The sequence below is a fragment of the Artibeus jamaicensis genome, unplaced genomic scaffold (genome assembly GCF_021234435.1).
Source record: "Artibeus jamaicensis isolate MK-2021 breed Jamaican fruit bat unplaced genomic scaffold, CSHL_Jam_final contig_956, whole genome shotgun sequence".
NCBI classification, from domain to species: Eukaryota; Metazoa; Chordata; class Mammalia; order Chiroptera; family Phyllostomidae; genus Artibeus; species Artibeus jamaicensis.
In genome coordinates, this window is record NW_026522021.1 from 823,480 (window position 1) to 838,035 (window position 14,556).

A 14,556-nucleotide genomic window follows, 5' to 3' on the forward strand; every position below is an offset into this window, starting at 1 on the left:
GGAACAGTATACAAGTCACATATACTCATTTTAAAAGAGTCAAAAATTACAAAAGTACACAGAATGGAACAGCAAATCCCTTTTCACCTCCACCTCATCTCATTCCACGCACCTCCTTGGAGATAACCATTGTTTATTATGGTTTAGTGTAGATTTCCTTCCTTTAAAGACATTGTTATTTAAAGTATTGCCATGCATAGTTGCACATATATGTATATATTTTTCATCCCCCGTAAGTAGGGTAATACAAATATTCCCAGACTGGCCTCAGCAGAGTGGCATGAAATGGTCTCCCCGTCAGGCACGGGCAGTAGCAGTGACCACGCGCCCCGGTGTGAGCCCGCCTGCCGCCAGCCAGGCCCTGCAGGCCTGGAAGTGCAGGCCGGGGGCGAGGAGCGGCGCCACCCCACCTATAGATCGATACCGCCACGCTGGCCTCCCAAGGGGCAAATTACAGTCCCATTAATTCTGCAAGTGTGACTGTTTTCCTATAATCTCACCAACACCGAAGATTATCAATTAAAATTTTGTTTGACAGTCTGATAGGCAAACTAATCTTTCACTGATTTAATTAGCATCTCCCAGACTATTAAAAATCGTTAACATTTTTTACATGTATATCAGCCATGTGCATCTCTTCTGCCTGTGCACATCCTCTCTCCACTGTTCTACTGGACTGTTTATTTTCATTGATTTGTAGGAAGTCTTTATATATTTTCAGTATTATTTATTTGTCTGGTAAATGTGTTGTGATTATCTTCTACATTAAAATTAAATATATAGTGCTGTTTCCCTTTAAGAATAAAAAGAAAAATGAAAAAGGTCATAAAAAATTTAGCATAACCTTTTTTGCTACCTTTTAAAATTTTAAGGTCTGTTATTACTGTTCTCCCTAACTTCACTAAGGGTAGAAATAAGTTTTTCTTTTCCTAATATCACGCCCAATGAAATGTCAGTCCTTGACACTTTGGTGATTTAGGTGTGTTTGTTGGAGAAAGAGCAGGAAGAAAGTGTGGCTCGAAGAAGGGATGTGGATGTAACTCGGATCCTCCCACCCTGACACTGACGACTCAGTGTGGGTGAGAAAAGAAGTCAAGGCAAAGAAGCCGGCGCTCTCTGAGGCACCCTGGGGCGTGGGCTCCCTTCCCTCCTCCAGGCTCCCCAGGGCAGGGCAGCAGGTGTCAGCGGGGGTCTGGGGGTACCTGGAGATGGACCAAACTACACCCATGTCGGTCCTCCCTGCATCAACGACAAGGATGAAGATTATCACACCTGTTTGTAGGGTCTGAACTTTGTGTTCCGCTTCCTCCAGCTTTGAGGTGGTGGACATCTGTGTCTCGTGCAGCTTTCTGAATGGGAAGAGAATGAAGCCAAACTGGTCATCTTGTTTACCAACATAAACATCTTGTGTGCTCTGGAGCCGTGCCCATCAGTGGTCTTCACCATGACACACAGACAGCGACAGGCCCAGGGTCAGGTGTCGCTCGTCCGCCACGAGCACTGAGGAGCCTGCTGAGTGATCGTGCGCACCCCAGCTCTGCACCCAGGTGTCACATAAAGTGAGGCGCACACCCTGTGGGGCTTGATGGGTGGTAACTGATGGGGAAGGTTATCCTAAATGTAATTTGTTCTTGAAATGCTAGATATTAAAAAAATCATCATCATGCACTCATTGTTTTCTAAAGTTAGCCCGAGAAGAACGATACATTTACATTTTGCTGACACAATGAGGGAATTTGCTGGAATAAAGGATGCACTAAGCAGATGTGACAGCTGTTGCGTTTCTGCCATAATGGAATGCGAGTGCAGCCGCCATGCCTGATGGGGAAACCCGAGTGTCTGCAGCCACGTTCTGCGTGTTTACATTTCCCAGGCTCTCCAAGTGAATTCTCTGGTCAGCTGGGACAATTCCTTCCTCCCAATCTGCAGAAAATTCTCCAAAAATAAGTTCATCGTTTTTACATCATAGGAATATAATATTACATACTCTCGCAATAATAAACCTGGGAATACAGACAAGTAGAAATAAGTTTTAAAAAATCACCCAGATTTCCATCACCTATGGAAGTGGATTGCTCACATTTTCACATACTTTAATTATAAAACTATTATATGCCCTGAATTTAACACACACAAATACTGTGAGAGCATGGAAGATAAAATGCCCTTTCCCTTCCTTGGTTCCATTTCTTTCTAAGATAGAGCTCTTTCATAGCCTTCTGTACATGCAGAAGTTTTCCTACATGTACAGAGATACAATGTAACCTGCACTACACAACAGTGTAATATACACTCATGTGATACACTATAGTGTAAACTCACGTACTAGTCACTGTTGTGTACCGTACACTGACGTGTAACACACTGTAGTGTATATTGCATATACACTGCCTGCCCCCTTCTCTTAGGACAGAAAGGAAGACAGCACACAAGTTGTTCTGAAGCTTGCTTTTTCATTCATCCTCAGACTTTGGAGATATTCTACTCCAGCATATACAGTTCTTCTTCATTCTTACTAAATAATGGATATAACCAGGCCTCTACAAATGTTTCGATGGTTTATCATCTATTTCCACTGAACAGTTCTGCAGTGATCATCACGTCGGTTTGCTGCATAATTCTGAGAGTACATGTCAGATAAAAATGGTCAAAAGATATGTGCAATTCGTTTTGTTTTGATAGATACTGAGAAACTTCCCAACGAAGCAAACCTCACCAATTTAAACACCCTCCAACAGTACGTGCAGGTCTGTTTCCCTGTCCAACTCAGAATAAAACAAAACTTCGTTTTACTGCTGAGTAAAGCTGAGCATTTCTGTTCTATGAATGACCTGCTTATTGCCTCTGCCCACTTTTTTGTGGTCCTTTGATTTTGTCTTACTAATTTGTAAGAGTTCTTTGTATACAAAGGACATTAGCCCCCCCTTATTTAATGGTGCTAATACTTGGTATTTGCTTTAAAAATGTTTTAAATTTTAGGTAGTCACATTTAGATAATTTCCCTTTTATGTTTACAGAGATCTCTGCACTCCAAATTATTAAAAACAAAACATTTGCCCAAGTTTACTTTTACTATGTACATGACTTAATCATTATTATTTAAATCCTAGATCCATTTCAACTTTTTCACGTAAAGAATGAGGTAAAGAACTAGCTTTGTCTTCCACCCTCAATGGTCAGTTTATTTCATCTTTTTTAAAAAAAGATTTTATTTATTCATTTTTAGAGAGGGGGAAGGGAAGGTGAAAGAGAGGGTGAGAAACATTGATGTATGAGAAACACGTCAATTGGTTTTCTCTCACACACCCCCACCTGGGGACCTGGCCCCCAACACAGGCATGTGCCCTGACTGGGAATCAAACCAGCGAAACCAGCGACCCTTTGGCTCACAGCCTGTGCTCAATCCAGTGGGCTACACCAGCCAGGCTATTCACATCTTTTAATAAAATAAATTCTTTACCTAATTAGAAAAGTCAACTTAAAAGTATTAAATTGCCATATGAGTTTATTTCCACACTTTTGTAATGTATGAGTTTGTGCTGTACAGATGGAATTGCACTGTACATATTTAATCATGCATTTTTCACTTTATTTTATGCTGGATACATTTCTGGTGTTATTGCAAATTCTATGTAACTATTAGTTTAATGGCTGCATAATGTTCCAGTTAGGGATGGCCCATCTTTTACTGACCCATTTCTCCTTGGCAAGCATTTCAATTGCTTATATTCCCCCTCCATCCATTATCAATAACATGGTGTGTAATCTTTTTGGGCATCTCTTTCCTAGGAGGCAGTAAAAGTCTCCTCATCTTTGAGAGCCCTGACTTCTTTGCCAGGGTTTGTGCCATCCCCACACTCCCAGCAGGGTGGGTGTAGTGTCCCTGCCCAGAGTCAGACTTCGCCTTGGTCCTGAGGTGCAGACTTCCATGAAGCCATGTCCGAGCACTGGGAGGTCAGGGCTGCAGTGGTGGATCAGGCCTGGGCACACCTCAGGCTGACAAGGTGGGAGGGCACCTAATCCGAGGCCCAGTTTCTCCATCTGAGATGAGATGTAAAATGAGATATCCAATCTGCAGGTCTGTTCTGGGCTCAGCAGTATGTTCCAAGAGGGCCTCGCAGGTGCAGAGAAGGCACCAGGTGAATGGAGTGGGTCTTCTTCTTCCCTAAATGAACTGGCTTAGCAGCTCTAGAGAGGACTCTGTGATACCTGAGACCTGCATGGAGCCCTCCTTTCACAAGTGCCTGTAGCTGCCCTCAGAGTCTACCACACACAACATCAGGCCTGGCCTCTCACCTGGAACCACAACTTCAGAGTTAATCGGTACACAGATTTCTTCATGACGGGTTTAATATACAAAATCTGCATTTCACCAGAGCTCCTAAAACCCAACTTGCGTCACTTGAATTGGTAATATCAACAGTGCTTACGGTTTTTACAAGAAATCTAACTTTCATGAAATCATCATGATAGTGAAAAACTATTCCACTATTTGTGGTGAAGTAGGCCATCAGAGATCTAAAATTCACAACAGTTGGATGGGTCCTTAACATGTTTTACTGATATCAGCTCCTACCTGAAGCACTGTGAGGTAATAAAAAGATGAACAACTGGCCCTGGCTGGTGTAGCTCAGTGGACTGAGTGCTGGCCTGAGAACCAAAGGGTGACAGGTTTGATTCCCAGTCAGGGCGCATGCCTGGGTTGTGGGACAGGTCCCCAGGAGGGGGCACATGAGAGGCAACCACACACTGATGTTTCTCTCCCTTTCTTCCCCCCTTCTCCTCTCTCTATAAACAAACAAACAAATAAATAAGATGTATAACTGCCATGTGTCAACAATGCACACTTCATGCTCAACCCCCTGACCACGTGGCCTGGACAGACACACCCTGGCCCAAAGACTGACACTGCCCACCAGTGGGGAAACACTGATGCATTTCACTCCAGGTACCCTCACACATTAGAGAATAAGGGATGCCTTTATTTTCCAAACAAAATTTTGCTGTGAGCCCATAGGATTTCGGCTTACAACCTTGGCATATTTCACAGGTACATTTTAAAAATTGTCTTGTCACGTGAAGTTTAGCGGTAAACCATAAAAGTTCATTACGTGCAAACCCCAACACATGCTCACCTCTCCTTTTCTGCAAAATCATTTTGTAACTTTTGTTCCTTTTCAAGAGCTATAGTCTCGGCTTGATTCTTCAGAGTCTGTTCATATTCTCGGATTTTCTCTTTAAGTGCTTTTATCGTAACCTCTGCAGAAAGAAAGAAAAAAAAAAAACAACTACCGTAGGAGAATCACAGTTCCATGTGGCTATATACACAGGCTTTCGTAACTGAGCAGGACTGGTCCGCTTTAAACTTTAGCTCTTCAACTCTGACACAAAATCAATGGTTACGAGTCCCTTCAGAGACCTTTTACTCCCTAAATGTTAAATTGAACTTTAAATGTTTAGGTTGAGGAGGATCAATGGATTTTGCTGGGAAGAAGAGCTATGGTTTCTCTAATACAACTTAAAAAGGGGCGGGGGGGAGGAATCATGGTAAAATATAACATTATCTTATTGATGGGTCTTAAATTAGTCCTCTACTGAGGGAAATTAATAAAGTTTGTGTGGATTTAAGTATTTTCTTACCAAACAGATGAGCCCAGATCATTATTGTGTGTACATTTTGGGAGGCGCCATCTCAGCCAGTCACATGCCCATGTACAGGCCTCCCCGGTGGTGGGCACACCTTTGCCGTGTCACAGTGATGCACCACGGACGTGCTACGTGGGTACAGGGTGGATCTCCTTGGCTGGAAGAGACCCATCCTGGGTCCAGGGAATACCCTTTGCCCAGGCCAGAGCCTGGCAGACTAAGGCTATGTGCTCCGCAGACTAATGGGACATGCGGGAGCTGCTCTTGAGGGAGGGTGAGGGTCATGGACGTGGGCAGTGGTGCTGTGCAAAGAATGAGCCCTGTAGTGCCCAGATTCAGGACACAGGGCCCAGTGGGAGGGCAGGCTGTCCCCGGAAAGTTCAGGCCACACCACCAGGGATGGTATGTTTTTAGCTGTCACTTCAGTAACCCCAAATGGGAATGCCAAAGCAGATACAATGAATGGGCCTTACTCAGACCCATGGGTGGCTCTAGGGCAGGACCACTCCACGTGTTCCCTCCCACAGATCCCGCCATGCCACCTGCATGCTGGACAGTCCCCGGCACAGCACTGTGGTCCCAACTCCAAGGAGAGTGGAGTGCTTGGGGAACTACACCTGCCGTGCACGAATCCATCTCTTAGAAGGTAAAGCTGAGGTTCTTTGTGGCCCCAGCACCTGGAACTCTGGAAATGGCTGAGACACAAATGAATGAAGGAGTCCAGGCTGGGCTGACAGGGTGAGGCTCATGGGGTTCCAGGCTCATGGGCCAATGCCACCACCAGATCTTTGCTCAAGGAAGAGCTTGGATTGGTGACCCTTGTCCTTCAAGCTGTAACTCATATCCACCTTGACTGCCCGAGCGCACAGGCGTGCCAGGCAAGGCAGGAGCACACCGACTAGGCGCCTAGTATTTATGTGGCTTAGTGGATAAAAGCTAAAGGCTCTTTTGTTAAAAGAAGAATTTGGCCCTTTTTATTAAGTGGAACCTGGTAGGTTCTCCTCAGAGGAAAAGAGAGAGAATTAAAACTAATGACCCTGTCAGAGCATTTGAAAGAAGAATGGGGATTTCTGCCTTTTGGACTGGTTATTTTGGGCCTGAAAGAAATGCTCTGTGAGCATAATGGTTAGTGGCACGCATTACTGTCAGACACACTGACAGGGCCAAGGCTGAGCATCAGTGGAACACCTCTGAAATGAACTCCGAGATGGATCACCTCTGAAAATGCTTGCACATTCTTAAAGTCAATGGTCTATGCAATGATGTGAACACAAAGCATTTCTGCGTCTAACAACTAGTTGGAAATACCTGCATAGCCCTTGGACCCCAGTGCTTCTTCCAATGGGGTTTCTCAGCGTGACACCCCTGTGCTTCTCCAGGGGACTGTGGGACACTAGCTGGGGGCTCCCACTCTGTCTCATGAGGTCTTTTTGCCACTTCCCAACCCCCGGTGAGCTGCTCACTGACTGGCTGAGCCTAAGCCAGGAGCTGATGGCTTGTCCTGGAGGTTCTGACTCCTGGCCTCCTGTTCCCGGGCCTGGGTCCCCTACGGGGGGCAGGTGAGGGAAGAGAACACAGTGGCAGAAAGGGTGCTAAAGCGCCCTGCTGTACTCACTAGCTGTACTTGGGCCCCCAATTTACACATCTTTAAATGGGGGGAAGAATTATAGCACATAATAAATTCCTTTCCTGCTCTAACTTTTCATCAATTTACAATATGGCTGTGATAATTAAAACTAGTGACGTGCCTCAATCCTTCCAAATTAAAATCATTTTTATATTGGGAAGAAAAGAGAGGAACTTGACAGTTTTCTGGAGGTTGGAAAAATCTGTTAAGATATCAATAAATAAAGAAAAGGCGGGGGCAGGGGGAGTTCTAGAGAAAAACAACAGTGCTCACGAAGAGCAGCCGACCTTTACTGAGGGCCAGGAACAGCTCCAACGTCTCACCTGCATCTCATTTCACCTACAACCACCCCATGCGGTTGGTATAAGAACCCCCAACCTAGAAGAGGAGGCTTATAACAAAGTGAGACCCCTTGTTCGACTCGCACAGCTAAGCAGTGCTAGTGAAGGGACTTAAACGGGGCCCATAGCCCCCCCCCCCCGTTCCTTTGTTGTTAAGTCTTTGACCATGTAACAAACGGTTTCATTTATAAACGACCATTGGGTAGGGCCTTTGAGGAGCAGAACCCCTCGCACTCGGCTGCAGTCCTCACTGGGCGACTGGCCACGGAGGCGCTGACAAAGCCAGGTGGGGGCAGGGCACCAGCACCTGCACCGCCCTCCCACAAAACGGACGACACCAAGAGTGGGTCTGCCAGAGCACGGTGCGGGAGGCCGCTAGGAGGAAAAAACAAAAACAAAGCTCACTCCTTTTGGGTGGGGTGGCAGCGAAACCCAGGTGTGAGAATTTACAGGCTATCTTCCATCTGGGCATCTGGGTGGTTCTGAAAAGAAACAGCCCCTCCGCGGGGGAGGCAGCACCTTCTCCCACCCAGACCCCAGCCTCCTGAGTCCAACACCTCACGTTCCAGCAGGACAAAGCTGTCCCCGAGTCCCAGTGACTCACTGCTCCCTGTGGCACCAGATGGATGTGAGTGTGTGTGTGTGTTGGGGGGGGGGGGGTGTCTCGGCTGTCCCTGAGCTCTAGTCCCCGAGGAAGGGCAACCACGGGACTGCTGCCTGCACCGCCCAGGCCGCACCTTCCAGCTGCTCGTCAATCTCTCCCTGGAGCCTCTCCATGCACACTCCCCCCTCACCAGCCTGTCTTCAATGGTCTGAAAGCCCGAGGACACTTTTAAAAATTGTCGTCAGTTAATTCTTTATCCCCCTTTGGAGAACATTAAATAGAGAGCCACTTGGAGGAGGTCATCTGAGTGGTTTGCCTTTCCTTTCCAGCTCCTTCCTCACCCGAACAACACCGAAGAGGCTGCGTTTCCACTTGGGGTTGCCTGAAAATCCTATGCTGCTGCCAGATAAGGCTGTAATTTTTCTTCAAGACAAGGAAGTCATCAGGTTCCCGGAATCTGAACACATGCAGGTTTTAGGTGCAGGAGCGATTCCTTTGTTCTTCCCCGACAGGAAACGCCAGGCAACCTTTGCCCTCTCCGTCTTGTTGACGGCTGGGCAACCACACCAAGAGGTGGTTTTCTTTCATTAAATCCGTAATGAATAGGTGAGGCCGACAAGGAAAAAGTAGTGCTTAAACATGCAGACCTGCAGGATGCATCTAAAGCCTTACTGTATCGGCAGCAATGATTAAGTGACTTACTGTCCGTGAGCCTTTGATCACGAGCTGGCTCTCTGACAGGTGTCACCCGGAGGCAACGCATCCCTCTTTTAAAAGGCAGATCCTATCACATGATGACACAGGAAGAATTTGAAAAGAATCCTGATCAGTCCCGTCACAGGACAATAAAATCATATGTAGTTACTTTGTTTTACTTCTAAATAGCTGAGCATTGTTATTATCTCTCTTTAATGATTCTGACTCTTACCCCACCCTGACTTTATGACGTATGTAACAACTAGAACTAGTCCCAACAGCATGGGGAAGGCAATTAAAAAATAAAAAGAAAGAAAGAAAAAGCCAAGCGAAGAATGCACCTTCCACCCACCTTGATTTTTCACTTCGGCGAACTCCTTGTTGTACTCTTCGAGAGTTTCCCTAAGCTTCTGGTTCTCCGTTTCAATGTCGTGCAGGCGCTGCACTTTGAGCTGGAGCTGTTGCCCGAGATCCAGAGCCGGCACGGGGTCTGCACGAGAGAAAAAGATACATAACCTTCTGGTGGACACAGACAAGCCACCTTCATGGTCTCATGGGGGCTCAGGCACATCTCTTGGGGTGCCTGGGAAGCTGGCCTCCAGGCCTGGGGATGCCACCAGAAGTTGGGGCACCTGTGGCCTTGCCACCTCTTTCCAAAGTCTCTGGGAGCCCCATGGCTGAAATGCAGGCACTTCTCTGTTGCCTACAAAGGATGTGACTGCAGACCCAGCCCAGGGCCCCCAAAGCATGAAAACGGGATGCAAATGGCCATGTGCTCACTGGGGTTTGCCCACTGCTCTGGCACAGCAAGACACCGAGTCTCTGAGCTGAAAGGAAGAGAGGTACGTGTGGTGGCAGCAAGGGGAGGGGCCCTGGGAAGAGCCTCCATGCACCTAGAGCTGCACTTGGAGTGGCAGGGGGAGGGGAGAGCCATAAGCCACAAGTTCCCAATAATTCTCATGAAGTTGGAAAAAACACCCAATATTCTGAGAGTGCCTCAGTGTCACAATACACTTTCAGACATTTTTTCATTTGAGCCTCAAAATAATGCTGGGACCGAGGGGGAAGACATGCGCTAGATCCTTTCACAGAAGTAGAAACCAAAGCTGGGGGAAGCTGAGCAACTTGTCCACGGTTTCCTGGCTAGTCAGTGGGCAGAGAGGACTCAAACCCAAGACCATTAACTCCAAGTGACTGCTTTTCCAAGAAGGAAGGTCCCCTAATGGAGTCAGGCAAGCTGAAGACCGGAGACCACTGGGTTCCTGCCCTGGGAAGTTCTGTCATCCCCAGAGGCACAGCTGGTGAGCCGACCCACTCTGACCTGCTCCAAGGCCACTGAGCCAGGCAGCCAGGAGGCCCCCACATTCTAATTACAGTGCAAACAGCAGGAGACAGCACCTGGGCCAGTTACGCGAGGTCTTGTGGCCAGTTCAATGTACTATCTGCTGTCAGATTTACTTACACAAACCTGCATTTTAATCTAAAATTAGAGATTGCAGACACAGAATTTATGGTATTGACTCCTGGCCTTCAGCACAAAATAGAGAGGCATTAAACATTCTTCTGGCATCAATTTGATCTTTATTTTTTTCTTCTGCCGCTTAAAAGGCACTTATAATCCACCTGCTGGGCACCAGTGCAGTACTTCCTCTAGAACACTTGGGCTCCACCAGAGCAGAATACCCTAGTCTGCCAGGCTTAGAAAAGATTATTGAAGATATTTCTGGTATGGACGCCAGCATCACTTATGAAATGGCTGCAAGGATTTAGTCTCCGTTGAGGAATGCTAAACACCAAGCACAGTGGATCAACAAGGGTATATGTTCAAGAGCTCACTTAATTTTCAAATACCAGAGTCATTAATTTTTCAGACCACCCCTGGTTCCTGGAACTGAGGGCGAGATCCACCATGTTTCTGTCGACGCGTCTCCCGGGAGCCAGGAACTCTCCGAGATGCCAACGTCTTTACAGAGTTTACAGAAGGCGCACACTGGGATGTGTCCAGCGCACTGGCAGACCTGTGCCCGGGGTCTCGCACCAACGCTGCCCGTCACATGGAACCCCTGGCTGCAGGGCATGTATTCTGTGTGTACATACGGTTTATGACTCTATCACTTTTTCATTTGTGTCTTTTCATTATTATTTTAATCAGCATTAAAATGTTTATATTAAATTAGATTTTAAAAGCTACTTTGTGGAGTTAGTTCCTTGTAAGTAGGAGTAGTGATAACACTACAGACTGAATTACTCAGAACATTCCAGGCATAGGTTTTTTTCATTCAATATCTTTCCAGGGTACCTTCCCACCCTCCACCCCTCTCTCCACAGCCTTGTGCTGGGCAAATGGCCTGAAGGAAATAAATGGTGTGCCCACATGGCCCCCTTCATAGAGAACTACAAACTGAACTTGAAACTGAGGTCAGGGAAAGACTGAGGAGAAGGAGAGCCGCTGCCCTTGTATACAATCCCATCAGTGCTTGTTCACGCAGCTTTCCGGCACAACTGCTCTTCGAAGAGCTAAGCTGGTATACTGTCCTCTGTCCCTAAAATTTCTGTTGACAACTTTTCCAGTCCATACCTTTTAAAAGGCTGGTACCCACCGTGTCTGCTTAGAATACAAAACAGCTTCCCTTGTTTGATTCAGCAAAAAATTCAGTGACATAAAAATAACACGCACATTATCAGGTGAATGGTAGCTCTGGACCTTTAGACAAAGTTTCAAAGCATTGTATTGTAAACGAAAATCCTGGCAATCTCATAATTACCCATTAAGGCATATATGTTTAATTTAACACTATTAAAGGTTGATGCCTAAGTAGCAAAACTGGTCACAGAATAGAGAATGAACTGAGTGTTCAAACATCTCTACGCATTAAACTTCAAACTTTACTATAGTGCAGTTGAATGATTAAATGCCTACGGCATTTGAATATTGTTTTGGATTATGTAAAAGGCATTGCTAAAGTACCTCTTAGGCTTAATTTTTATTACTTGCATTAAAGGAACAGCTAATTACCACATGACAATATAATGACTCTAGCGTGTTTGGGCTGGAGACCAAAACAAGGACTTTCGGCACGCCAAACCCCAACCTGCACGTTAATCTAGGGGAAATCATAGCTTTTTTGTCTCGTTAATGATTTCCAATGCCATTTAAACCCCACACAAGTATTGTTAGGCCTTATTCTGAATGTCACAAGCCTCCGGTCTCAGCAGCTCAATTAAGGAATTGTCTGGGGGAGGTGCGGGGACACGCCTGTACGTGGAACGGAACACAGGAAACCCCCAGCCTGTCTTCCCTGCCTCCTCCAGCTCTGCACGCTTTCCTGCCAGTTCCAGCCACACAGTGGGACAGACCTGCAATGCGCTTTAATATCATCTAATAGTTAATCCCTGAAACGCTCTTTGAGGCACTATAGAGCTCTCTATGCAACACAGGACTCAAAGAACATAATTACAACAAACAACAACACGGTCACTCAGCACCTTCTCCCGAGGACCTGTAACATTACCTCATTATTTCCAGCCTTCAAGGTCAGGGCTGAGGGAGGGGGCTCCACAGCAGGGCTGGTGCTGGCTTCTTACTCAAGGGGCCAGGGGTTGGAGATAAGTCAGCCAGGCAAACAGGTATGCAAAATTCTTATGAAGACTTCTGCTTCCTGAACTAGCAGCCAACTAAATCATCCTCTCTTCAAGTCCTAATGTAACAAGTTAAGCACCTCTCTGCTCCAGGTAAGGCCCAAGTGAGGCACTGGGATGAACATGCAGCCACGTCGGCTGGGACCAACTTCACAGTGGAGATAAACCATGTTCGCAAATAACAAGAGTGAAACAAGATGGGCCACACAGATCAGATGAGTGGAGGACCACTCCCGGACAGAGAAACTGGGAAAAGGAGATTTTTTTTAAAAAGAGGAGACAGAGTTTAGACCCACGGAGACGGTGGGGCAGTTGATCTGCACGGAAGATGCAGCAAGCCAGGGGAGAAGGAGCAGGGAAAGCCAGGCGCAGTTCCGTCTGTTGCTGGCTGGAGCCTGGGTGCCCGTTCTACGACACCGGGACTGTTCTAGGTGCTGGGGGACACGAAGCTGGTCACGACCAAAACTTGTTCTCACAGACCTCACATTCTGAAGTAAGTGAAGTAGAGAAAAAGCAGAACCACGTAAAATAGAACTCTTTTAAGTACTGCCAAGCGTGAAAGAGAAAACAGGGTGTGGAGAAGGGGAATGGAGATGACTGTCAGGGAGGGTCCCTTAGAGGAGGTGACAACTAGGCCTCGGATCTGGAGGGTGAGGAGGAGTGACGGCAAGAGTTCTGGCAGAGAAACTGCACTGCAAAGGCCCAGGGATGGGTGTGAGCCTGGCGTATTCCGGCCGAGGGAGAAGCCAGGAAGGCCGCAACAAGAGGGAGGGAGGGAGGCAAAGCCCACATGGTCAGGGAAGGAGGCTGTGCTCAGGATTTAAACAAAAATATGAGCACAATGAAGGAGAGAAATTGGATATATAAAGAAGAATAAGACAGAATTCTAGCTGGAAGTAAAGATGCCTTGTTGTGCAGTAGGTAGCGCACCAGTCACAATAATACAATGCTGAAGAGAAAGCCGGAGGACCGAGCCTGGGTCCAATTCAGCTCTACTCTTTGTTTGTTTTCATCCCCACTCGAGGACATTTCTTTTTCCATCGCTTTTAGAGGGGAGGAAGGGAGAGGGAGAAACAGCGATGCGAGAGGGAAGCATCGACTGGCCACCTCCGGTTCGCGCCCGGGCCTGGCGTTGTAAGCGATTGGACTGGGGATCACACACACCTGTGCCCTGGCTGGGACCTGAACCCGCCTCCCAATGCTCCAACCAGCTGAAAAACACTGGCCAGGGCCAATTCTATTCTTGATGGGAAAAGCCTTCAGAGACTAGGAAAATTGCAAGACACGGGACTGGGGAATGAAGAAAAAAACTGCAATTATTTGAACCATAAACAGGTGTGTTAGTTTTCCAGTTGCAAAGTATTTAAGAGTTTTAAGCTTAAAGATGAGTTATACAATATTCGTTTAAAAAGTTAAATGCTCCAAATTAGCTGCTCTGTTCTGTGACAGCAGATGGCTATCAGCCACATGTTGTCTGGCAAACATTAAAAAATAAACAGTCTATGTCTTTGAAGTCAATGTGATGTTTTAATACTTAGCGGGAAAAATACTACTTCTTGAAAGAAACTCATGTATAGCGACAGCATTCTAAAAGTGGATATTTGGAAATGTTCCCATCATTATATAAACTTATGGGCAAAGACAACATCCTCTGCAAAAATGTCTCAATGCCTTTTATCATATGAGAGAGAGTAGGGCACAATGGTTTGGGGTATGGGGCAGACTGCAGGTGTTCAAATCCCAGCTCTGCCACTTAACCTTAGACAAGTTACTTAATGTTGCATTACTAAGATAATATGCGCATACACTTAGAAAACTGCCAGACATGGAGTGAACACTCAAAAAATGTTACCTTAAATCTGTTTATTGCTCTGGGTAATATGGTCACTTTAACGATGTTTGATTTCTCCAATCCACAAAGTATCTTTCCATTTCATTGCATCTTTTTCAATCTCTTTTAACAATCCTTTGTACTTTTCAGTATACAGGTCCTTCACATCCTT

At 46.3% G+C, this 14,556-nt stretch overlaps 1 protein-coding gene across 8 annotated transcripts in view; it reads right to left on the reverse strand.

Annotated features, from left to right (window-relative positions):
* CUX1 (cut like homeobox 1) overlaps nt 1–14,556 on the reverse strand; it is a 362,320-nt gene that overhangs the window by 139,948 nt on the left and 207,816 nt on the right. For all 8 annotated transcript variants that reach the window (XM_037139195.2, XM_037139194.2, XM_053655326.1 and 5 more), the window contains exons 5-7: nt 9,267–9,404; nt 5,136–5,259; nt 1,273–1,349 (exon numbers count right to left, since the gene is read on the reverse strand). In XM_037139195.2, coding sequence (XP_036995090.2) covers nt 1,273–1,349; nt 5,136–5,259; nt 9,267–9,404 — 339 coding nt within the window. The remainder of the gene's footprint in view (nt 1–1,272; nt 1,350–5,135; nt 5,260–9,266; nt 9,405–14,556) is intronic.